The sequence below is a fragment of the Nycticebus coucang genome, chromosome 24 (assembly GCF_027406575.1).
Source record: "Nycticebus coucang isolate mNycCou1 chromosome 24, mNycCou1.pri, whole genome shotgun sequence".
Classification (NCBI taxonomy): Eukaryota; Metazoa; Chordata; class Mammalia; order Primates; family Lorisidae; genus Nycticebus; species Nycticebus coucang.
The window spans coordinates 1,236,504-1,263,772 of NC_069803.1; the positions used below are offsets into that span (position 1 = coordinate 1,236,504).

General features: G+C 36.7%; 1 protein-coding gene across 1 annotated transcript in view; it reads right to left on the reverse strand.

The window, feature by feature from the left end:
* Nucleotides 1-23,198, reverse strand: part of LOC128576584 (A disintegrin and metallopeptidase domain 3-like) — a 180,964-nt gene extending 157,766 nt beyond the window's left edge. Inside the window, exons 1-3 of the mRNA XM_053578828.1 lie at nt 23,141-23,198; nt 22,600-22,682; nt 3,926-3,981 (exon numbers count right to left, since the gene is read on the reverse strand). Of these exons, the coding sequence (XP_053434803.1) occupies nt 3,926-3,981; nt 22,600-22,682; nt 23,141-23,198 (197 nt within the window). The remainder of the gene's footprint in view (nt 1-3,925; nt 3,982-22,599; nt 22,683-23,140) is intronic.
* Between the last annotated feature and the right edge of the window lie 4,071 nt (nt 23,199-27,269).

Sequence of the window (27,269 nt, forward strand, 5' to 3'; positions counted from 1 at the left end):
AAAATCTCTAGTAACCTCAATCAGAAATGATAAAGGGAAACTAACAACAGATGTCACAGAGATACAAGAGATTATTTCTGAATACTATAAGAAAAATCTATGCCCAGAAATTTGGCAATGTGAAGGAAATGGATCAATATTTAGAATCACATCCTCTCTCTAGACTTATCCAGGAGGAAATAGAGCTCCTGAACAGATCAATGTCAAGAACTGAGATCAAAGAAGCAATACAAAAATTTCCAACAAAAAAATTGCCCTGGTCTGGATGGCTTCACATCAGAATTGTATCAAACCTTCAATGGAAAGCTTTTTCCCATACTGCAGAAATTATTCCAAAAAATTGAGAAGGACAGAATCTTCCTCAACACATTCTACAAAGCAAACATCATCCTAATACAAAAACCATAAAAAGGCCCAACTAAAAGGGAGAATTTCAGACCAATCTCACTACTTAAATTAGATACAAAAAATTCCTACAAAATCCTAGCCAATAGATTATAGCTTCTCGTCAAAAAAGTCATACACCATGATCAAGTAAGTTTCATCCCAGGGATGCAAGGATTGTTTAAAATACACAAGTCCATAAATGTAATGAACCATCTCATTAGAAGAAAAAACAAAGACCAGATGATCCTCTCAATAAATGCAGAAAAAGAATTTAATGAAATCCAGTATCCTTTTCTTTTTTTTTTTTTTTTGTGGTTTTTGGCTGGGGCTGGGTTTGAACCCACCACCTCCAGCATATGGGACCGGCGCCCTACTCCTTGAGCCACAGGTGCCACCCCCAGTATCCTTTTCTAATAGAATACTGAAGAATATAGGTATAGGTGGCACAGTTTCTTAAACTGATTGAAGCCATCTACAACAAACCCACAGCTAATTTTTTTTTTTAAAGTCCCAGGCTAACGGGCAGCGCCTGTGGCTCAGTCGGTAAGGCGCCGGCCCCATATGCAGAGGGTGGCGGGTTCAAACCCGCCCCGGCTGAACTGCAACCAAAAAAAATAGCCGGGCGTTGTGGCGGGCGCCTGTAGTCCCAGCTACTTGGGAGGCTGAGGCAAGACAATTGCTTAAGCCCAGGAGTTGGAGGTTGCTGTGAGCTGTGTGAGGCCACGGCACTCTACCGAGGGCCAGAAAGTGAGACTCTGTCTCTACAAAAAAAAAAAAAAAAAAAAAGTCCCAGGCTAATATTTCACCTAATGGAGTAAAATTGAAAGCTTCTCCTCTTAGAACTGGAAGCAGACAAGGTTTTCCTCTATTGCCAGTATTATACAACATAGTGTGGGGATTTGTATCCAATACAATCAGGCAAGAGAAGGACATCCAAATGGGAGCAGAGAAGCTCAAACGTTCCCTCTATGCTGATGATATGATATTATACAGAGAGAACCCCAGCGAATCCACCACAAAACTCATGGAAGCGATCAAAAAATACAGTAACATCTCAGGATATAAAATCAATGTCCACAAATCAGTAACCTTTTATAAGTCAATAACAGCCAAGATGAGAAGTTAATACAATGCCCTTCACAGTACCTTCAAAGAAAATGAAATACTAAGGTATATACTAACAAAAGAGGCGCAGGACTTCTATAAAGAAAATTATGAAACCCTAAGAATAAAAATAGCAGAAGATATTAACGAATGGAAGAATATACCATGATAATGGCTGGGAAGAATCAACATTGTTAAAATGTCTATACTTCCCAAAATAATCCACAGATTCAATGCCATCCCCATTAAAATTAAAACATCATATTTTCAAGACTTGGAATAAATTCTTTGTTTTGTGAGAACCAGAAAAAAAAATAACTCATATAACTAAAACAGTTCTTAGTAATAAAACAAAGCCAGGGGGATCAGCCTACCAGAATTTAGATGTACTGCAATGCCATAGTGATCAAAACAGCATGGTATTGGCACAGAAATAGAGACATAGACATCTGGAACCAAATAGAAAACTAGGAGATGAACTAACATCTCATGGCCACCTAAGCTTTGATAAACCCAAACAAGAACATACACTGGAGAAAAGAATCCCCATTCAAGAAAAGGTGCCGGGAGAACTGGATATCCACATGTAAAAGACTAAAACTGGACCCGCACCTTTCTCAGCTCACAAAAGTTTATTCAAGATGGATAAAAGACCTAAATATAAGGCATGAAATAACAAAAATCCTCAAAGAAAGCATGGGTAAAACACTTGAAGACAACAGCCTGAGGAAGACTTTATGAGGAAGACTCCCATGGCAATTGCAACAACAACAAAAATAAACATATGGGACTTAATTAAACTGAATAGCTTCTGTTCAGCTCAGGAGACAATAACCAAAGAAAATAGACAAGGTACTCAGTGGGAAAGAATATTTTCATATTTTGAATTGGACAAAAGCTTTATAACTAGGATCTACAGAGACCTCAAACAACATGAAAAAAGCCAACAATCCCTTAAATCACTTGGCAAGAGAGATGAATAGAACCTCCTCTAAAGAGGACAGATTAATAGCTAACAAACATGTAAAAATGCTCAGAGTCCCTAATTATTAGAGAAATGCAAAACAAAACCACCCTGAGATATCATTAACTCCAATTTGAATGGCCCACATCACAAAATCTCAAAATTGCAGATGCTAGCGTGGATGTGGAGAGAAGGGAACGCTTTTACACTGCTGTTGGGACTGCAAACTAATACAACCTTTTTAGAAGGAAGTATGGAGTAACCTCAAAGAACTCAAACTAGGCCTCCCATTTGATCCTGCAATCACATTCCTGGCAGGGTGAGGGAAGAAGGGAGGGTTGGGGGTGGGTTGTCATGGTGTGTGACACCTTTTGGGGGCAGGGCACAAGTATAAGAAGGACTTTACCTAACAAATATAATCAATGTAACATGGTCCTTTGTACCCTCAATGAATCTGTAAAAATAAAAAATAATAAAAAGAAAAAAGAAAAAAAATTTTAAATGACTGAAAGAGGTTTAGAGCTCTGATGACAACTTCTTAGATAGATGATTTATCTGGTGAATATCTTGGTCGCAGATATGAACTTGCCTGTTTTGATTTGCCTTTTTGGAAAGTTTGTGGTCACATGATTATATGTCAGTTGGGTGATTCTGATTTGATAAGATTCCTTTTTTTTCTCTAAAAAAAAGCATTTACTAGGATTGATACAACTTACATTTCACTTACTTTTGCCATTTAAGCAAAGTTAATACTTGCTAGTTTTCAGGCCAAACTGGTTTTTGTTGTTGTTGTTGTTGTTCAGGAATTTTTCAGGCTTGCTTTCTATTTTAATTTGTCTTTAACGTGTAATATCAAGTGACATAATTAAAATCATATCAATACATAAAATAGAATGTGTAAATAAAGAAAATTAAAACAGTACAAATGAAAATCATACTCCTAAATGCTACATTTGTGGTTGTATAAAGTTACATAAAGTAATTTTTATCTGTCTGACAAGAATTAATATCAGCATCAATAAATTAGAATTTGGCTCAATTATTCTTTAAAAATCTCAAAATAACAATGCGAAATTCAAGAATCACAGGGATGAATATGTTAAAGAAATATCATCTTCGTGTTCTTGTTTAAGCTTAATTTATGATAGTGATTTTAAAAATGTAAGGTACTAAAAATAACTGAATTTAAAACATATTCACCTACTGTTTCTCCTTTTTTTAAAAATTAGATCATAACTGTGTACATTACTGCATTTATGGGGTACAATGTGCTGACTCTATATACAATCTAGAATGTTCACATCAAACTGGTCAATATGTCATTCACCTCACTTATTCAATTGTTGTGTTTAGACATTTATATTCTACTGTTAATATATTTGACATGTACTCTAACAACATACACAGTCTGGTGAGGTAGGGGAGGGAAGAGGAGAGATGGGTGGAGTGAGGGTAATCCATGGCACTTACTGTTTCTTAAGAAGGAATGTATATGTTTTCTCCTTAATGTTGATGAGATAAGCAACCTGTAGAAAAGTATTTAGAGAATGTAATTGTTAAAAATTCTATCTTATCAAAAGTAAAATTCCATAATTCTTTGAAATTTATACACTTTTCATATAACTGTAATCATACCCTACATATATCAAAATTAAATATATATCAGAATTATATTTAAATAAAATCAAGACATCTAAGTCTAAAATGAATATTACATTTAAAATGCTGAGTAACAGTTGAATAAATTTAATTTTTTTACATTTGTTCTACTTTGAAGTTTCCAGCACAAATAAATTGAAAATCAAACCACAGTTTCCTTTTAAAACTAAAATAATTATCCCCTATCTGCCAGAAGTGCTACCTCATCTCCCTGTCCCATTTGAAAACTGACTCAGCTAAATAGGATCACCTCACACAAAGCCACAATTTTCTGTGACAGCCCACATTTAATTAGAATTAAATGAAGTATGAAGTTTTCCTGTTACAGACAAACATATTTAGCATGGTGATATCTCATGATAAATTGATCCAACTATCAACAGTAAAGGTTCTTTTTATTTCTAGGAGAACCTTACATGCAGTTTTTGGCCAGGGCTGGGTTTGAACCCGCCACCTCCAGCATATGGGGCTAGTGCCCTACTCCTCTGAGCCACAGGTGCCCCCCTGTCTAGGAGAACCTTACATGGCATTTTATTGAATCCAACTTTAGTGAGATATGACTGACAAATAAAATGTGCATAATACACACAACACAATGTTATGATATACATACAAACTGTGAAATAATTAAAACAATGGAACATTATATCCATCACCTCGCATGTTTACTGTTATATTGTTTGTGTTGAGAACATTTGAGATCTATTGTCTTAGCAAATTTCAAGTACACTTGAGTGTGCAGTTAAGTGTTGTTAATGATAATCACCATGAAATATACTAGATTTTCTAAATTTACTAATCTTATACCTGAAGACTTCTACCCTTTAATCAACATCTCTTATTTTCTCCCACACCTTCAGTCCCTGGTAATTACCATTCTATTTTCTGTTACTATGGGTTTTGCCTTTTTCTTATTTCAAGGTTTAGGGAACTATAAGTTGAATTCTTTCACATGTATATATTATGTAGTGGAGAGATCTGGGTACATTGTACCCATTAGGTAATTTTTCATCCCTTGCCCCATCACTCTCTTCCCTCCCCATTAAGTCTCCGGTTCTCATTATACTATTCTGCCTGCCCTTGCATAGCCAAAGCTTAGCTCTCACTTATAAGTGAGAATATGTGGCATTTATTTTTCAGTTCCTGAATTAATTCGCTTAAGTTAATGGCCTCCAGAGCCACTCAAGTTGCTGAAAAAGATATTATTTCATTCTTTCTTATGGATGAGTATAATCCATTGAGTATACATGAATACAAGTCTATACCAATTTTTTCTACATATTTATCAGTTTATGATCACTTAGGTTGATTTCAAATTTTTGCCATTGTGAATTATGCTGAGATAAACATACAAGTGCCAGTATCATTTTTATATAATGATTTATTTCCCTTTGATACCTCTACTTTTAGATCTTCAAGAAATTTCCATAGAGATTGGACTAACTTACATTCCCATCAACAGTATATAAGCATTCTCTTTTCACCACATCAGCACCAATGGCTATTGTTTTTTGACTTTTGGCTAATGGCAGTCTGATGGGGGTAGAGTGGTATCCTATTATAGTTAAAATTTGCATTTTTCTCATGATTTGTGATACTAAGCATTTCTTCTTTTTTTTTCCATTTGTATATCTTCCTTTTGAAAAATGTCTATTTTTCCACTTTATAAAGAGGTTGTTTATTTCTTGTTGATCCTTAGAGCCTGTAGGTATTAGGCCCTTGTTGGATGCATAGTTTGAGAATATTTTCTCTCATTCTGCAGGTTTTCTATTTGATGATTATTTATTTTACTGTAAAGAAGCTTTTTCGTTTAATTATCACTTCTCCATTTTTGTTTTTGTTCTATTTGCTTTTGAGATCTTAATCATAAATCCTTTGCTTGGGACAATGTCCAGAAGAGTTTTTTTCTAGGTTGTCTTCCAGAATTTTTATTGTTTAAGATCTTATATTAAGTCTTCACTTTAAGTTAATTTTTTATATGATGAGAGATAGGAATCCAGTTTCATTTCTCTGCATGTAACTATGTAATTTTCCCAACACCATTTCACCATTTATTGAACAGTTATGTCCTTTTTCCAGTTTAAGTTTGTATATGCTTTGTTAAAGACCATTTATACGTAAGTATATGGTGTCATCTGTTTATATCTGGATTCTCTATACTTTCCCATTGATCTATGTTCTTTTATTCTAGCATCATGTTGTTTTGTTTACTACAGCATTGTAGTATAATTTGAACTCAGGTAATGTGATGCCTCCTTTATTATTAACATAATTAATTATTTTTTTCTTATGATTGCTTTGGCTATTGAGACTCTTGTTTGCTTCCAAATGAGTTTTTAAATTTTTTCCCTAAGACTGTGAAAAAGATAGACGGGCACTTGGGCTTTTTCCATGACTTAGCAATTATGAATTGGGCTGCAATAAACATTCTAGAGGAGGGAAGGGGGGAGGTGGGCGGAGGGAGGGTGATTGGTGGGATTACACCTGTGGTGCATCTTACAAGGGTATATGTGAAACTTAGTAAATGTGGAATGTAAATGTCTTAACACAATAACTAAGAAAATACCAGGAAGGCTATGTTAACCAGTGTGATGAAAATGTGTCAAATGGTCTATAAAACCGGTGTATTGTGCCCCATGATCGCATTAATGTACACAGCTATGATTTAATAATAAAAAAAGACTGTGAAAAAGAATATTGTTATGTTTATAGGAAATGCATTCAATCTGTACATTATTTTGTAAAGTATTGCCATTTTAAGGGTAGTGAGTCTTCCAGTCCATGAGCATGGGATATTTTTCTGTTTGTTCATGTCATAAGTGATTTCTTTCATCGGGAACTGGTAATTGTCCTTTTAGTGGTCTTTTGCCTCCTTGGTTAAATATTCTTAGGTATTTTATTTTACTTTGCAGCTGTTGTAAAGTATTGAGCATCTGTTTGAATCTCAGCTTTGTCTCTATTGGTGTATAGAAATGGTATTGAGGTATTGATTTTTTTTTAGTTTTTATTTTTAAATATGTTTTTTTTTTCTTTTTTAGTATTTGGGATTCATTGAAGGTACAAAGAATTAGGTTACACTGATTGCCTTTCTGAGGTAAATTTCCTCTTATAATTGTGTACAGCCTCCAAGAGTTGTGCCATACACCATGATACCTCAGCTCTCTCTCTCATTCCCTCTCCCTGGTCCCTCACTTCTTTCCCCCCTCCATGTATTAAGTCATTTACTCTCTTCATATTAGAATTAAGTATATTGGATTTTTCTCCATTCTTGTGATGCTTTACTAAGAAGAATGTGTTCCACCTCCATCCAGGTTAATACAAAAGATGTAAAGTCACCATATTTTTTAGCGGCTGGATAATATTCCATGGTATACATATACACAGTTTGTTAATCCATTCCTGGATTTGGGGGCATCTAGATTGTTTCCACATTTTGGAGATTGTAAATTGAGCTGTATCTGATAAACAGTCTAGTGCAAATGTCCTTATGATAAAATGATTTTTTTTTCTTCAGGGTAAATGCCAAGTAATGGGATTGCAGAATCAAATCAAATCTAAGGGGTTTCCTCTATAAATTATTTGGTGCTTTCACCTCACTGTTTTCAGAATTTTTTTCCTTCACATTAACTTTTGAGAACCTGATGAATATGTACCTTTGTGAATTCCTCTTCAGAGTGAATATCCTAGGATTTTATTGAGCTTCTTATATCTGGATGTCTAAATTGCTAGTAAAACAAGAGACATTTTCCTCAATTATTTCTTCAATTAGGTTTTCCAAACAACTTGCTGTTTCTTCTCCTTCAGAAATACCTGTATTAATTCAAAGCCTTGACTTTAAGCTCTGAATTTTTTTCTGCTTGACCTATTGTTAAAAATTTCCACTATATTTTATAATTCCCTAAATATGGGAATTCTGGAAGTACAGTTTTATTTTTAATATCTATCTCTTTAATGACTTTTTCACTCATATTCTGAATTATATTTTGGTTTCTTTGTGTTGGTTTTCAACTTTCTCTTGGATCTCATTGAGCTTACTTACAATCCATATTTTACATTCTTTATCTGTCTTTCAAAATTTTCCTTGTGATTGAGATCCATTGCCAGAGGGTAGGGGGCAAGTGTGATTATTTGGGAATATTAAACCAGGCTGTTATTATTTTATATACTGTTGGAGTTCTTGTATTGTTTCCTTCTCATATAAAGTAAGAGGTAAGTTATCATTTGTGAATTTACTTACATTTTTGAACATTTTTAATTTTTTTTTGAAAATTTATTTTATTTTTAATTTTTTTTTGAAAATTTATTTCTCCCTTTGATGGTATGGGTATACTGTGTTGTTTGGATATTTAACTTCAATTTGGGGCACTGTCAGGGGGCTAAGGCTCTGTATGAATTCTTTGGTTATAGATAGCACATGTGTGCTTTCTAACGTAGTGACTGTAGTAGAGATATGCTGGGTATACATGTAAGCTTGCTACCTTCTGCAACATTGGAATTGCAGAGTTCTCAGGGAGGTTATCTCATTCTACAGCAGCATGCTCTCTGAGAGTATTTATTAAATTATGTTGTGCTTTTAAAGCTCCAGGGACAGTAGCTTCCACGTATGGGTAAGGGCCATCTGAAGCAGAAGTCGATGGGTGGGTGTTTGAACTTTATTTACTGTGAGAGGTTCTGCGTTGTCTCAAGTGATGGACTACTGGTCTGTGTTAGAACATTCTGTTTCCATAGCTACCCTGTCCTGACACTCATGGCTCTCAGTTCAGTTATCATTTGAATATGGTTACCTGTTTTTATATATACATATTTTTTGTTTTGGTGGTAAGAGTACCTGAAATCTACCCTCTTATCTAATTACCAGTATACAACAAAATATTATAAACTGTAGCTATCTTATACATTCTATCTCTCAGACATATTTATCCCATATAACTCTGGGATCTTTTTATAACTTAACATCCCATATAACTCTGCATCCTTTTATAACTTAACATCCCTCCCCCTCTCACGCTGCTCCTCCCTCACTTTGCCTCTGGTAACCACGGGCTTGTTCCATGTTTCATTTTTATTACCACATATACATGAGCTTGTTTTCATTCTGTGTCTGCTTACGTCACAGGGCATAACGTTCTACTCTTTCATCGCTTAGAGAGAATTGACATTCTCTATCACACCTGTGTTGCATCTTACAAGGGTATATGTGAGGCTTGGTAAATGTGGAATGTAAATGTCTTGGCAAAGTAACTAAGAAAATGCCAGGGAGGCGGAGCATGATGGCGGACAGGACAGACGTGTAGCCCACCTCTCCCAAGCCACCAGGTGAGAGGAAAGGCGGTCTGGACCTTCCCTGTGTGTGGATTATTGGAGTGGACAGACAGCTGGAGACGCCCAGCGAACTGGCGGTTTGCTATATATGAGGGGTAATTTAAAAATCACAGACTCTGTTGTAGAGATTCATCCCTGCTCAGCCGGGCAGGCCAGCAGGCCCCTCCCCCACGGAGGTCAGCAGCTTGTAAATGCTGACAAAATCCAATTGACAAGTAATTAATCCTGAACTGAGGGAGGCATCCGAAAGGAGAGCCACTCAAAACCACAGGGAGCTGGGCAAACCGTTGGACAATTGAAGGGAAGGGATCCTGCCTGGGAAACAGACATTTTGAACTACCCAAAAGGGCGGGCACCTTTCCCCCAGGTGTTGGAGGGGGCTGGCGGTTCAGGCTGCACAGCGAATTGGCGGACGCCCATCCAAAACTCTGAACCATAAAACTCAGAATAAATCCCACGAGCGCTCCAACCACGGAACGGCTTGAAGCCTAGGACCTAGCTTTGGCTTCTGGGGCCGCGGAGCAACTGAAGCTGCGGACTGGCTTTGGCTGCTGAAGCCCCAGGAACCAGCTACAGGAGATACCGTGCGAACTCAGCACCACTCCCCTTATGGCAGATTGCAGTCACCAGTTTGCGGGGGAACCTGGGAGCAGAGTGGAGGGACTTAGGAAGCGTGGACACCTGCACTGAGTGGGAGGGTCGGTCGCAAGTGCTGTCCAGAGGAGAACAGCAGAGGTTGCACAATTCTTAGGCGACAAACTTTTACAGAAACTCCAAAATGGCGATCGGCCATGGAAGGTGGTTACCATGATAACGGTATAAACTGTAAACCAGGTATAAGTCTCAAAACCAGTCACAGCGCCACCTGGTGTCCTGAAAGTATATTGCAGTATGAATATATTCCTACGAAAGTTGATCCCTACAGCAGACATATAGACATTTATAGGTATATTTCTACCACAAGAATATTTTTGCAGTTGGTGCCTTTTTTTTTCGTTTCGTTTTGTTTGTTTTGTTTTGGTTTTCGTGGGGCTTTTTTTGTTTTTTTGCTGTTGTTTTCTTTTTGTCTGATTTTTCCTCACCATTTTCTTAGAGGAGATTTCGATAATTTTTTATTATTACATTTTATATAGATTTTTTTTTATTTCTAAGTCTTCTAATTTTAATTTCTTCTTTCTTCTCACTTAACATTCCTTTTAACACCACTTTTTTCTCTTTTTTTTCCTTTCTTTCAATTATTTTACGATTATCACTATTTTTATTGCAGTTGTTCTTATATTGCTGTTGTCGTGGCTATTGCTTGTATGTTTATGTGTTTCTGTCTATCTCTATATCTATGGGCCCATGTGCCTGGTAACCTTTGTATCTGTTTATTTGTTCATTTGGTCTCAATGAGCTTGGTGTTACGACCTGTAACCCTGAGCTCCTAACACACCCCTCCATTCTCACTCTGTGATCTGGAGACCTGCCCCCTCAGGAGTCCAGATTCTTGGCTGAACTCTCAAGAGGTATAGACAGAACCTGGACTGCAGCTGGCCAGTGCTGACTCTGTAGCAAAGGAGCGAGAAGACAATGGTTGGCTGAGAGGGAATTACACTGGAGTGGTGGTGCCCCGAGGTGCAGAGCAACAGCCATCTTCAGCAATAACAAGGCCCACCCCCAGATATCCCATAGCCTCTCCTCCTGTCTTCCTGGGCAACCAGATGAGGCCGAGCATCTTCTCAGATGGCAACCACCATGGAACAGACCTGGGACTTGAAACACAGGCCCCGTGAGTAAAGGGTTTTATGGAGACGGTACCGACCTGGGTGGAACACGGGGACTAGAAAACACACCCGCAGAGCCGGGAAACTCCTAGGGTGGGGCTGATCCAGAGAACCGCTCTACTGAGCCTAAGATGCACCTGGCCCTTAGGGGATCACCAGCCTATAGACAAAGGAGGCCAAGAGGCTACAGCCAACAACTGATCGTGCTGCGAATACAAACCCGCAGGACTAAAGACAGGGCCTGAGACACAGGTTCTGGGAACTCAAATAAGCCTCTCCTCTGCAGAGGAATCTGGCAAGGTCAGAAACAAACTCCCACAGAGTTGTTCCCTTCACCCAGTAACATAAACTAAGGGTGGGGCTGGAACTGAGTGAACACCTCCAGCCTCTATCAAGTGCCCAAGGTTGACAGGCCACACCACTCCCTACTGGATAAAGACAGAGAATAGCGGCCTAGTCGAGCAGACACAGACTACCCTGTGACTTAGGCAGGTGCAAACCCCTGCAGTATCTGCTTACTGCAGACAACTGACTGGGTCACAGCCCTGTGGGGCTAGTAGAGACTGGGTGTGACAGAGCTGCAAGGTGGGGAAGGAGGCATCATTCTTCCCAGACAGATCTATTTACTGCTGGCTCTTCCTGACTCCACGCAGCACTGGAGCAAGCCATTTTAGAGCAGTCACCAGACCCCTGTGACCCAGTTCCCAGAGACCTCTTGAACTCTCCCACCCAAGGCAGCTGCTGACTGAGACAATTGACTTGGACCTTTTGAACTGAGTCACTCACCTGGGGACTATCCAGGTGGTGCCCTGGGTGTGTGGTTGCAGGAAGGTTTGATTTTCCTTTTCCATTTGTTGCCTGTGGTGGGTGGGGTGACTTAATTGCTGGTATTTCTCCACAGCTGAGACTTCAACCCAGAGTAGCTGTTTCACTAGGGTCACATAGAAACCAGCTGAAAACAAGTCAGAACCACTTATCCCCTCTACACCAAACAGGGCCCCAGTTTCTTAGGCCACAGCACTGTACGGGTCCTCGACAAAACAACAGAGGAAAATCAAAGGGAGTAAAACAATCATGGGGCAGAATCAGTGGAAAAACTCTGGTAACATGAATAACCAGAATAGATTAACAACCCCAAGGAAAGATACGGCAGATGTAATTGAAGATCCCATTCACAAACAACTGGCTGAGATGTCAGAAATTGAATTCTGAATTTGGATGGCAAACAAGATTAACAAAATGGAATTAGGAATTCGTGGAGAAATTCAAAAGCTGTCTCAAGAATTTGACGAATTTAAAGACAAAACCACGAAAGACTTAGACACACTGAAACAAGAATTTGCAGCCCTCAAAGATATGAAAAATACAGTGGAATCCCTTAGCAACAGAATGGACCAAGCAGAAGAAAGGATCTCCAACATCGAAGATAAAGCCTTTGAACGCTCCCAAACTCTCAAAGAGGAAGAGAAATGGAGAGCAAAAATGGATCACTCACTCAGAGAGCTCTGGTATAACTCGAAGAAGGCAAATATCCATCTCATAGGAATTCCTGAAACAGATGAAGTGGCCTCACTGGGCGCAGAGGCCCTTCTGCATGAAATTATGAAAGAGAATTTTCCAGACATGCCTAGAGAACCTGAAATTCAGATAGCAGATAGCTTCAGAACCCCAGCACGACTCAACCCCAATAAGACATCCCCCAGGCATATCATAATTAACTTCACTAAAGTTAATATGAAGGAGAAAATTCTCAAAGCTGCCAGGAGAAAGAAATCTATTACCTTCAAAGGGAAGAACATTAGAATGACTGCAGATCTCTCTGCTGAAACTTTTCAAGTCAGAAGAGGGTGGTCATCAAAGTTTAATCTCCTCAAGCAAAATAACTTTCAACCCCGGATCTTGTACCCAGCTAAACTGAGCTTCATTTACGATGGAGAAATTAAATACTTTAATGACATACATATGCTAAAGAAATTTGCCATAACTAAACCAGCTCTTCAGGATATTCTCAGACCTATCCTCCATAATAACCAACCCAATCCTCTACTACAAAAGTAAACTCACTCAGAAACTTCTAATCAAACTCTAACTTCCACAATGGCAAAGGATTAAAAATGCCCACTGGACTTTCAAAAAACTCAATACCCCAAATTTCACCAAACTTATCAATGCTCTCCATTAATGTGAATGGGTTAAACTACCCTCTAAAGAGACATAGGTTAGCTGACTGGATACGAAAACTCAGGCCAGACATTTGTTGCGTACAAGAGTCACATCTTAACTTAAAAGACAAATACAGACTCAGGGTGAAAGGATGGTCATCCATATTTCAGGCAAATAGTATCCAGAAAAAAGCAGGAGTTGCAATTTTATTTGTGGACACAATAGGCTTTAAACCAACAAAAGTAAGGAAGGACAAAAATGGTCATTTCATATTTGTTAAGGGTAAGACTCAATATGATGAGATTTCAATTATTAATATCTATGCACCCAACCAGAATGCACCTCAACTTATAAGAGAAACTCTAAAAGACATGAGCAACTTGATTTCCTCCAACTCTATAATAGTCAGAGATTTTAACACTCCTTTGGCAGTGCTGGATCGATCCTCCAACAAAAAGCTGAGTAAAGAAATTCTAGATTTAAATCTAACCATCCAGCATTTAGATTTAGCAGACATCTACAGAACATTTCATCCCAACAAAACTGAATACACATACTTCTCATCAGCCCACAGAACTTACTCCAGAATCAATCACATCTTAGGTCACAAGTCTAACCTCAGCAAATTTAAAGGAATAGAAATTATTCCATGCATCTTCTCGGACCACCATGGAATAAAACTTGAGCTGAGTAACAACAGGAATCTGCATACTCATACAAAAACATGGAAGATAAATAACCTTATGCTGAATGATAGCTGGGTCAGAGATAAGATCAAGAAGGAAATTGCCAAATTTCTGGAACAAAACAACAACGAAGGCACGAACTATCAGAACCTCTGGGACACAGCAAAGGCAGTTCTAAGAGGGATATTTATAGCACTGCAAGTCTTCCTCAAGAGAATGGAAAAAGAGGAAGTAAGCAACTTAATGGGATATCTCAAGAGACTGGAAATGGAAGAACAATCCAACCCCAAATCCAGTAAAAGAAAAGAAATAACCGAAATCAGAGCAGAACTAAATGAAATTGAAAACAAAAGAATAATACAACAGATCAATAAATCAGAAAGCTGGTTTTTTGAAAAGGTCAACAAAATAGATAAACCTTTGGCCAACCTAATCAGGAAAAAAAGAGTAAAATCTCTAATCTCATCAATCAGAAATAACAAAGACAAAATAACAACAGACTCCTCAGAAATCAAAAAAATCCTTAATGAATATTACAAGAAACTATACTCTCAGAAATACGAAAATCTGAAGGAAATCGACCGTTACTTGGAAACACGTCACCTTCCAAGACTTAATCAAAAACAAGTGGAAATGTTGAACAGGCCCATATCAAGTTCAGAAATATCATCAACCATACAAAATCTCCCCAAAAAGAAAAGCCCGGGACCAGATGGTTTCACGTCAGAATTCTACCAAACCTTTAAAGAGGAATTAGTACCTATACTACTCAACCTGCTCCAAAAGGTAGAAAAAGAAGGAAGACTACCCAACACATTCTATGAAGCAATCATCACCCTGATCCCCAAACCAGGAAAAAACCCAACAAGAAAAGAAAATTATAGACCAATATCACTAATGAATATAGATGCAAAAATATTCAACAAGATCCTAACAAACAGAATCCAGCAACATATCAAACAAATCATACATCATGACCAAGTTGGTTTTATGCCAGGGTCTCAAGGCTGGTTCAATATACGTAAATCTATAAATGTAATCCAGCACATAAACAAATTAAAAAACAAAGACCATATGATTCTCTCAATCGATGCAGAAAAAGCTTTTGATAACATCCAACATCCATTCATGATTAGAACACTTAAGAAAATTGGTATAGAAGGGGCATTTCTTAAACTGATAGAGGCCATCTACAGCAAACCCACAGCCAATATCATATTGAATGGAGTTAAATTGGAATCATTTCCACTTAGATCTGGAACCAGACAAGGCTGCCCATTGTCTCCATTGCTCTTTAACATTGTAATGGAAGTTTTAGCCACCGCAATTAGGGAAGAAAAGGCAATCAAGGGTATCCACATAGGGTCAGAAGAGATCAAACATTCGCTCTCCGCAGATGATATGATTGTATATCTGGAAAATACTAGGGTCTCTACTACAAAACTCTTAGAAGTGATTAAGGAATACAGCAGTGTCTCAGGTTACAAAATCAACATTCATAAATCGGTAGCCTTTATATATACCAACAATAGTCAAGTTGAAAAAAACAATTAAGGACATTCACAGTAGTACCAAAGAAGATGAAATACTTGGGAGTTTATCTAACAAAGGACATGAAAGATCTATATAAAGAGAACTATGAAACTCTAAGAAAAGAGATAGCTGAGAATGTTAACAAATGGAAAAATATACCATGCTCATGGCTGGGAAGAATCAACATTATCAAAATGTCCATACTACCCAAAGCAATATATAATTTCAAGGCAATCCCCATTAAAGCTCCACTGTCATACTTTAAAAGATCTTGAAAAAATAATTCTTCGTTTTATATGGAATCAGAAAAAAACTCAAATAGCCAAGACATTACTCAAAAATAAAAACAAAGCAGGAGGAATCACACTACCAGACCTCAGACTATACTACAAATCGATAGTGATCAAAACAGCATTGTACGGGCACAAAAACAGAGAAGTAGATGTCTGGAACAGTATAGAGAACCAAGAGATGAATCCAGCTACTTACCATTATTTAATTTTGACAAGCCAATTAAAAACATTCAGTGGGGAAAAGATTCCCTATTTAACAAATGGTGCTGGGTGAACTGGTTGGCAACCTGTAGAAGACTGAAACTGGACCCACACCTCTCACCATTAACCAAGATAGACTCTCACTGGATTAAAGATTTAAACCTAAGACATGAAACTATAAAAATATTAGAAGAGAGTGTAGGGAAAACCCTTGAAGAAATTGGGTTGGGCGAGTTTTTTATGAGAAGGACCCCCCGGGCAATTGAAGGTGCTTCAAAAATACACTATTGGGACTTGATCAAACTAAAAAGCTTCTGCACAGCTAAGAACACAGTAAGTAAAGCAAGCAAACAGCCCTCAGAATGGGAGAAGATATTTGCAGGTTATGTCTCCGACAAAGGTTTAATAACCAGAATCCACAGAGAACTCAAACGCATTAGCAAGAAAAGAACAAGGGATCCCATCGCAGGCTGGGCAAGGGATTTGAAGAGAAACTTCTCTGAAGAAGACAGGCGCATGGCCTTCAGACATATGAAAAAATGCTCATCATCTTTAATCATCAGAGAAATGCAAATCAAAACTACTTTGAGATATCATCTAACTCCAGTGAGACTAGCCTATATCACAAAATCCCAAGACCAGAGATGTTGGCGTGGATGTGGAGAAAAGGGAACACTTTTGCACTGCTGGTGGGAATGCAAATTAATACATTCCTTTTGGAAAGAGATATGGAGAACACTTAGAGATCTAAAAATAGACCTGCCATTCAATCCTGTAATCCCCCTACTGGGCATATACCCAGAAGACCAAAAATCACACCATAACAAAGATATTTGTATCAGAATATTTATTGCAGCCCTATTCATAATTGCTAAGTCATGGAAAAAGCCCAAGTGCCCATCGATCCACGAATGGATCAATAAATTGTGGTATATGTACACCATGGAATACTATGCAGCCTTAAAGAAAGATGGAGACTTTACCTCTTTCATGTTTACATGGATGGAGCTGGAACATACTCTTCTTAGTGAAGTGTCTCAAGAATGGAAGAAAAGGTACCCAATGTACTCACCCTTATTATGAAAGTAATGTAGGACCTTCACATGAAAGCTATATCCCAGTTATAACCTAAGAATAGGGAGAAAGGGGAAAGGGAGGGAAGGGAGGGGGGAGGGAGGGGGATTAATGGGATTACACCTGCAGTGCATCTTACAAGGATATATATGAATCCTAGTAAATGTGGAATGTAAAGGTCTTAGCAAAATAACTAAGAAAATGCTACAAAAGCTATGTTAACTAATGTGATGAAAATGTGTCAAACGATCTATGAACCAAGTGTATGGTGCCCCACGGTCATACTAATGTACACAGCTATGGTTTCATAAAAATAAATAAAAAAAAAAGAAAATGCCAGGAGAGCTATGTCAACTAATGTGATGAAAATGTGTCAAGTGGTCTATGAACCAAGTGTATGGTGCCCCATGATCATATTGATGTACACAGCTATGATTTAATAAATAAATAAATAAATAATTGAGATTCTAAAAATAAATCCATAAAATGTCTTTTTTCCAACTCCAGTGACTATTTAATTAATGGGAAAGAGATATTATTTTCTATGAATGGAGTTAATTCAATAGATAGCTACATGAGAATAAAATGAACCTTGGTCTATACCTCATGCCATAATAAAATTTAGAGGTGATCACAAACATAAATATTAAAACTATGCTGGGCGTGGTGGCTCATGTCTATAATGCTAGCATTCTGAGAGGCTGAAGCAGGTGTATTTCCCTGAGCTCAGGAGTTGGAGACCAGCCTGAGCCAGAGCTCTTCTCTAAAAAAAAAGAAAAGGCTGGATGTTGTGGTGGGTGCCTGTAGTCTCAGCTACTTGGGAGGCTGAATCAAGAGAATCACTTAAGCCCAAGAGATTGAGGTTTGTGTGAGCTGTGATGCCACAGAATTCTACCAAAGGTAATGAAATGTGAGTGACTCTGTCTCAAAATAAATAAAATAAAATAAAATCACTTAAAAAATTAATATTAAAACTAAAATTATGAAGTTTCAGGTAGAAAGCATACAAGAATCTGTCCATGTCCTTGAGTTGGAAGATAATTCTTAAATAGAAGATAAAAGAATAAATATAAAATAAATATTTGATTAAATGGATAACATCAAAACTTAAAACTATTGTTAATCCTAAAACACCATTAAGAAATTTGAAAGACAATCCCTAGAAGGTAGAGTGATATTTTTGTAATTTATAACCAGCCTGTAAATATTCAACTAGTCACTCATCATTACTATGCATCATGGTATGCAAAATAATCCAGGAAGACAGAGAAAAAGAAATAAAATAAACAAATATGAAACAACTAGAAAATATTAGTAAGTCTTATCAAAAAGTATAACAACTAAAACTCTCCTGCACTGTTAATGGAAATGTGAAAGAGTATAACTGCTTTAAAAACCATTTACCAGATTTCTACAAACATATGTGAATGTGCACTTACTCTGTCAACCAGAATTTTCCTACTAGACATACGTCCAGGAAAGCACATATCAATGAAATATGTTTCTTTATATCAGATTTACTTGTAATGTAATGTCCACAAACTGTAGACAACGTCTAACAATAGGTTAATAAATCAAGTTTTATGATGTTATACAGTTATTAAATGTATGAAATGCCTGATACATGAAATGACACAAACTACAAGAATAGTAGGCTGAATTAAAGAAGTCAGACACACAAAGAAGTACCACCATGTAATCTTTTTCATATGAAGTTTAAGATGACAAAATAGTAAAGTTGGATAGATCAGAAAAGGCAAAACAAGTTTTTGAGGAATATGATCTGAGTTAGTGTAGCAGGAGTTCATATATTCAAAAGAAATTTCAGATTTGTTCATTTTGATACAATTAAATACATTTCTCTAAAATTAATATATTCTGGAATAGGTGCAAAGAGTAAAATTTCAACAAGGTTTTTACTTTCTATTAATATTGTTTATTTCATCTTCTGTAAGCTATTTTAACATATAATTTTATAAATTTAAGTATTTTCTTTAAATAAAAATTTATAGGCATACATTTTTTCATTGTTCTATTTGTTCTTTTGTATTTTTTATTTCATGCTTTTCCTAATCCTTTCCTTTTTCCTTAGTCTGTCTCACCAAAATATGTTTTATATTATTTGCATAAATCGCCTTTTAATGTTATAAATGCAGGCTATCTTAATTTGGTTTTCTCTTTCACTAATTTTATAGCTTAATTTTAGTATCATCTATAAAATTTTTAAGGATTTAAATTATTTTTCTATGTTGTTTTCCATTATTTAAATGTTAGTTATAAGTTATGACCCTATACAATTTACAACATGACTCAAATTTCTCTATGTTATTGATCAATTCTAGTCCATTATTTATTGAATAATGGCCATCATTATTATTATTTCTTCTTCAACTCATAAAATACTTAGAAGTACATTTACAAATTTCCAAATGAATTTTCTAATCTTTATTTAAATTTTACTCTAACTGAATTGTTACCAGATAATAAATGTTATACTATCAGTATTTTATTTTTAGTTTTCTTTCTTTGCTATGGTCAACAATATCCTCAAGAAAAATATGTTATTACTAGGGGAAATGGAATTGAATTACAACTGCATTGGAAAAACTCTGTCTTTATTTCTGGGGATATCTGTAAGTCTAAAAGTTGTTGTCTTTCAGCTACACAAAGGTAGTAAGATTTATAAAGCAAGCTGTTTAGTGATCAAAAGTACCATAACCAAACCAACTTCTTCAATGTTTGTTTAACTATTTTTACAAGACTGGGCTGGCTACTCAAAGTGTCAAGGGAAGCTTTGAGGAACATTCTCCCAAAGCCAAAATTCTTCCCATAGGTCTTTTGGGAAGGAAAAGTCAGAAACTTGCCTCATAGAGATCTCACTGAGGAGTTGTTTTTTTGTTTTTTTGTTTTTTTGTTTTTTTTTGGGGGGGGTAGCGGCTGTTGCTGTTTCCCTGAATTCTCCTCTCTTGCTTCATGAAATGCATTGTCATTAAATACAAGCCTCATGTGTGACACTCTGAAGAGCCTAGTGAGTCCCCAAAAATACGAGAAGTGGAAAAAAAAAATGCATTCACTTCACTGAGTTCACATTTTACACATATGTCCACTGAATAACATCTTTTGTTGTTGTTCAAATATTCTTTATTTTTATGAATATTTTATGATTTGTCAACCAAACTTTGAGTAAAACATTTTAAGATTGCCCTGTAAAAATGGATTCAACAATTTCTCCCTCTAGTTTTATCAGCTGTAGTATGTGCTAAAGAAATTTTATTGAATTCATAAAAATTTAGAATTGTTAGATTTTTCTAGTGATCTAAATATTTTATCATTAGTAACAGTGTTTGTCCTTATCGCTCATAATTGTGTGTGTACTCTAATTGCTGTTGTTTTACTGATGTTATCATGGATAAGTACCTTTGTTTCTTGGTTGGCATTTTCCCTCTATAAGATATGATTTTCTAGGCATTTTAGCATCTCTAAATATTTACTTTTTTGGTGTAATATCTTTTATAAATATATAATCATGAGATGTTTTTTGATGCCAGTGAGTTAGACTACTCAGACTATAAAACTTGTCTTAGTGTCTGGGAGTTTTTCAGTTGACATTTCATTATTAATCTTAGACTTTCTACTAAAATTAAATTAGTACTTATTCCTTCTACAAAACAACATCCTAACAAAAACTGCTAAAACTTACAAAAAGAAGTCAAAATCAATAACAAATGAACAAGAAAAAGTAATTCAAATAGTCAATATAGAATATATAAAGCCATATCATTTTAAAACTAAATAAAAATACACCAGTTAAACACAATGGAACATTCATTATGATTCTCACATTAGCAGAGAATAAAAAAAGTTGAACAAAGTCTGGTGAGGGATAGAGAAGATAGAGTATGCATCATCATTGTTTGTTAATTGGAGTCAGATATGTATAATGCAACTTTTCCAGTGGACATTTTGTAGTATTTACCAAAATATTTAAAGATGTGCCTGTTGATACTATGAAAAAGATAATCAAAGAATGTTCATGAAAATCTCTACATGCCCAAAATTTGGTAAAATATATTACATCCATATGACATATCATGCAGTTATGAAAATGAGCCATACTTATTATTTTAAAAGTACATCTAACTTTGTAAATAAATGAAAAAGAAAATACACTTATATATGATCATTAAAAGTATATGTCAGTCTAGTACAAGTATCTTTATGGTAAGAATTTTTTCCTTCTGGGTAGATGCCCATTAATGGGATTGCAGGATCAAATGGGAGGTCTAGCTTGAGTTCTTTGAAGGTTCTTCACACTTCCTTCTAAAAAGGATGTATTAGTTTGCAGTCCCAACAGCAGGGTAAAAGTATTCCTTTCTCTCCACATCCACACTAGCATCTGTAGTTTTGAGATTTTGTGATGTGGGCCACTCTTGCTGGGGTTAGATTATATCTCAGGGTGGTTTTGATTTGTATTTCTCTAATAATTAGGGACAATGAGCATTTTTGCATATGTTTGTTAGCCATTGATTTATCTTCTTTAGAGAAGGTTCTATTCTTGTCTCTTGCCCATTGATATATGAGATTGTTGGTTTTTTTCATGTGGTTAATTTGAGTCTCTCCTATGTACTCAATTTTGATATGAGGACAATTAATGACTTAGTACATGATGGTGCATTGTGGGATGGGGGTAGGGGGAAGCAGAGAAAGAGAAAAAGGGAGAGGGATGGGGGAAAGGAAGACCAGAGAGAGGGAAGGGGGTGGGGGTCTCAGTGTGTGACACACCTTTTGGGGGCAAGACACAATTATAAGAGGGACTTAACTAATGCAATCAGTGTAACTTGTTTTCTTGTACCTTCAATGAATACCCAACAATAAAAAATATATACATATATATGTATTTGTGTACATGTCTAAATACTCATTTAGTTCAGATTTTCTATATTTGGAGACTGGTGTGGACATTCACTTTACAACTCTTTTTACTAATCTAAATTTAGTTTTAAAATGTACATACTCTATTATTTTAATCATATTAAAGTGGTATTACTTTCATTGTTACAATGGACTTATACATACATGTACAAATGGCATGTTTATATACTGCCATTTTAAAATTGTATTACTTGATAAATATTAGTATTACATGAAAATATATATTTAAATGTACATACTTTCTAAAAGAGTCCAGTAAACTTTATGTGACATTTTGTTATGGGAATTTAAGATATATGTCCTGAGTTTCTGTTTTAAAATACTTTATACAGTATTTACAAATTACTTGGGCAATGAAAGAAATCAAACGTTTGCTCTCATTCAGGCCAAACACCTGTTTAGCACAGTGAATTAGAATGCAAACAAAATTTTATAAAGGTTTATGAATAAATTGATTAGGGCCATGAAGTCCAGCAAAAATAAAATATCTAGAATTTTGTAAAGTGATTAATTACATTTGTTTCTGAAACATCGTCATCGTTGGTGTTTCTCTCAATTTTCTGTGGCACTGTAATTTGCAGAAGTGGCGCTTCAAAACCTGCAGTAAGGAAAAGCAAGTGTGAGCATTTCCTCATTCTGGACCTGTTTGCATCACTCTTTACAGCACACACACACACTACACTCTGAGCAACCCCAGGAAGAGTCTCCTCTAAAAGTGGCAGCATCACCCAATTGCTGTCCAGAGGCATTCCAAGGCCATTTGGCCTCAGCTCTTAGTGTGAGAAGACATGTGGGCTCCAGGTCACCAACCCCATCCAGGATCCCTCCTTCCCCACCGCCCCAGAAGAAATCAAAGAGCCCTCTTGTGTAAGGTCTTGTAAGAAATAGCTATAACTTTGCGCTTCTGGTGCTCTGAAACTGAGCCTGCTCTGATGGACCAATCCCTAGATTGGCCTGAACTTCAGGAACAATGAAGGTGATGTGTTTGTTCCTCGCTGTGGGGTACTATGAAAGGGAAAGGCAGGAGGCCCTCCTTGCAGCAAGGTCTTCACTTACGCTGGCCTGCAGAAGTCAGCCGGCCCAGGCCAGAGAGGATCAGGAGGAGAGACAGCATCGTGGGGCCGGCCTCTCGTCGGTGATGGTGATGACCGTTGTGGGTGGAACGCCGCAGTTCGAGGCTGCAGGCACCAGTTTCACCTTGGCAGGACAGAGCCACGTGGCGGGGAGGGCGGGCAGCGGCTCTGACGCTGGGGTCAGGGTGACAGCGGCGGGGACAGCAGTCCCAGGGCGCCCACCCACAGAACGCTGCAGCTGCAGAGCCGCACAGGAGATTGTGCCACTACTGCACCTCAGCTTTATTTTCTGAAAGTTTGACATTTGAGATGCATTCAGCGGTAGCATAACGATTATAAGGCACAATCTCCTCCAGACTTTTTGCTGATGAAGATCTTGGCAATAATAATATTTAACTACATAGTTTTCTGGTACAAGGCTGAATTACTGTAGTGAAGGAGAACAGAAAAATTCATGATATGTGTAGCGGCACCCAATTCCCAATCTTAGCCACTTCTACATCTAGTTTTCTACTTTCAGTCTCGGGCGAAAGCACACAGATACAGTAAAAACAAATCGGAAAGAATTTTTTAGAAAACTAAGGAGTCCAAAGTAAATTCTAAATCTATATCCTATAGTTGTAATTTATCTTCCATATGGAAGTGTGAGTAATTATTAATTGGTTTCATAACAGTACTGAGTACATTGGATACTGTTTTCCCATTCTTCAGAGACTTCACTAAGAAGAATATTTTCCAGCTCTATCCAAGTAAACATAAAAGAGGTGAAGTCTCCATCTTTTTTTATTTTTTTAATTTATTGTTCAGGATTCATTGAGGGTACAAGAAACCAGGTTACACTGATTGCATTTGTTAGGTAAAGTCCCTCTTACAATCGTGTCTTGCACAAAAAGGTGTGGCACACACCAAGACCCCAACCCCTCTCTTCTTCTCCCTCTCTGCTCTTCCTTTCCCCACACCTTCCTCTTTCTTTCTCTCTCTGCTCTCCCTTCCTCCACCCCACCGTGTCCTTAATTGTCATTAATTGTCCTCATATCAAAATTGAGTACATAGGATTCATGCTTCTCCATTCTTGTGATGCTTTACTTAGAATAATGTGTTCCACTTCCATCCAAGTTAATAAAAATGATGTAAAGTCTCCATTTTTTTAATGGCTGAATAGTATTCCATGGTGTACATATACCACAGCTTGTTAATCCATTTCTGGGTTGGTGGGCATTTAGGCTGTTTCCACATTTTGGCAATTGTAAATTGAGCTGCAATAAACAGTCCAGTACAAGTGTCCTTATGATAAAAGGATTTTTTTCTTTCTGTGTAGATGCCCAGTAATGGCATTGCAGGATCAAATGGGAGATCAAGCTTGAGTTCTTTGAGAGTTCTCCATACTTCCTTCCAAAAAGGTTGTATTAGTTTGCAGTCTCACGAGCAGTGTAAAAGTGTTCCCTTCTCTCCACATCCACACCAGCATCTGCAGTTTTGAGATTTTGTGATGTGGGCCATTCTCGCTAAGGTATCTCAGAGTGGTTTTGATTTGCATTTCTCTAATAATTAGGGATGATGAGCATTTTTTCATGTTTGTTAGCCATTCGTCTGTCTTCTTTAGAGAAGGTTCTATTCGTGTCTCTTGCCCATTGATACATGGGATTGTTGCTTTTTTCATGTGGATTAACTGGAGAGTTAATCTATGTGTGAACTCTGTGGAGTTCTCTATAGATCCTAGTTATCAAGCTTTTGTCTGATTCAAAATATGCAAATATCCTTTCCCATTGTGTAGGTTGTCTATTTGCTTTGGTTGTTGTCTCCTTAGCTGTACAGAAGCTTGTTAGTTTAAGTCTCATTTGTTTATTTTTGTTATTGTTGCAATTGCCACGGTAGTCTTCTTCATGAAGTCTTTCCCCAGGTCAATATCCTCCAGAGTTGTTGTTTTTTGTTTTTTTTTTCTATGCTTTCTTTGAGGATTTTTATTGTTTCATGCCTTAAATTTAAGTTCCTTATCCATCTGGAATCAATTTTTGTGAGTGGAGAAAGATGTGGGTCCAATTTCAGTCATTTACATGTGGATATCCAGTTCTCTCAGAACCATTTATTGAATAGGGAGTCTTTCCTCCAAGGTAAGTTCTGGTTTGGTTTATCGAAAATTAGGTGGTTGTAAGATATTAGTTTCATTTCTCATTTTTCTATTTGATGACAAATGTCTATGTCTCTATTTTTGTGCCAGTATCATGCTGTTTTGACTACTATGGCTTTGTAATACAGCCTAAAATCTGGTATGGTGATGACCACAGCTTTGTTTTCATTACTAAGAACTGCCTTAGCTATATAGGGTTTGTTCTGGTTCCATACAAAATGCAGAATCATTTTCTCCAAATCTTGAAAGTACTATGTTGGTATCTTAATAGGAATGGCATTGAATAGGTAGATTGATTTGGGAAGTATAGGCATTTTAACAATGTTGAGTCTTCCCAGCCATGAGCATGGTATGTTGTTCCATTTGTTAATATCCTCTGTTGTTTCCTTTCTTAGGATTTCATAATATTTTTATAGAGTTCCTTTAACTTGTTTGTTAGGTATACTCCTAGGTATTTCATTTCCATTGAAGCTGTGGTGAAGGGAGTTGTGTCCTTAATTAGCCTCTCATCTTGACTGTTATTGGTGTATACAAAGGCAACTGACTTGTGGACATTGATTTTGTATCCTGAAACATTACTGTATTTTTTGATGACTTCCAGGAGTCTTGTGGTTGAGTCTTTCAGGTTCTCTAAGTATAAGATCATATTGTCATAAAGAGGGAGATTTTGACCACCTCTGCTCCCATTTGGATGCCCTTTATTTCCTTGTCTTGCCTAATTGTATTGGCTAGAACTTCCAGCACTATGTTGAATAGTAATGGTGACAGAGGACAACCTAGTCTGGTCCCAGTTCTAAGAGGAAAAGCTTTCAGTTTTACTCCATTCAGTAAAATATTGGCTGTGGGTTTGTCATAGATAGCTTCAAAGAGTTTGAGAAATGTACCACGTATGTTTATACTCTTCAGTGTTCTAATTAGAAAAGGATGCTGTATTTTACCAAATGCTTTTTGTGCATCTATTGAGAGGATCATATGGTCTTTGATTTTGCTTCTGTTAATATGGTGGATAATGTTTATGGACTTGCGTATGTTAAACCAGCCTTGCATCCCTGGGATGAAACCTACTTGATCATAATGTATGACTTTTTTGATGATACACTGTAATCTATTGGCTAGGATTTTGTTGAGAATTTTTGCATCTATATTTATGAGTGAAATTGGTCTGAAATTCTCCTTTTTGGTTGAGTCTTTTTCCTGGTTTTGGTATCAGGGTGATGTTTGCTTCATAGAATGTTTGGGGGAAGAATCCTTCCTCCTAAGTTTTTTGGAATAATTTCTTCAGTATGGGAATAAGCTTTTCCTTGAAGGTTTGATAGAATTCTGGTGTGAAGCCATCCAGACCAGGGCATTTTTTTGTTGGAAGATTTTTTGTTTCTTTAATCTCAGTGCTTGAAATTGGTCTGTTCAGGAGCTGTATTTATTTCTGGCTAAGTCTAGGGAGAGAGTTTTATTTCAAATATTGATCTATTTTCATCACATTGTCAAATTTCTGGGTGTAGAGTGTCTGGTATTATTCAGAGATGATCTCTGTGGCATCAGTTGTAATTTCCCCTTTATCACTTCTGATTGAGGTTACTAGATATTTTACTTTTCTATTTCTAGTTAGTCTGGCCAAAGGTTTATCTATTTTATTTATTTAAAAAAAAAAAACTCCTTGTTTCGTTGATTATCTGAAGGATTCTTAGGTTTTTGATTTTATTTATCTCTGATTTAATTTTGGAGATTTCTTTTCTTCTACTGGGTTTAGGCTTAGATTGTTCTTCTTTTTCCAAATCCACAAGATGGCTTGTGTGTTTGTTGATGTGCTCTCTTTATGTTTTTTCAAATGTAGGCATCTAAAGTGATAAATTTTCCTCTCAAAACTGCTTTTGCAGTATCGTACAGATTTTGGCAGCTTGTGTCTTCATTGTTGTTATGTTCAAGAAGTTAACAATTTCCTCTTTTATTTCTTCTTGTACCCAACTGTCATTCAACAGGTGGTTGT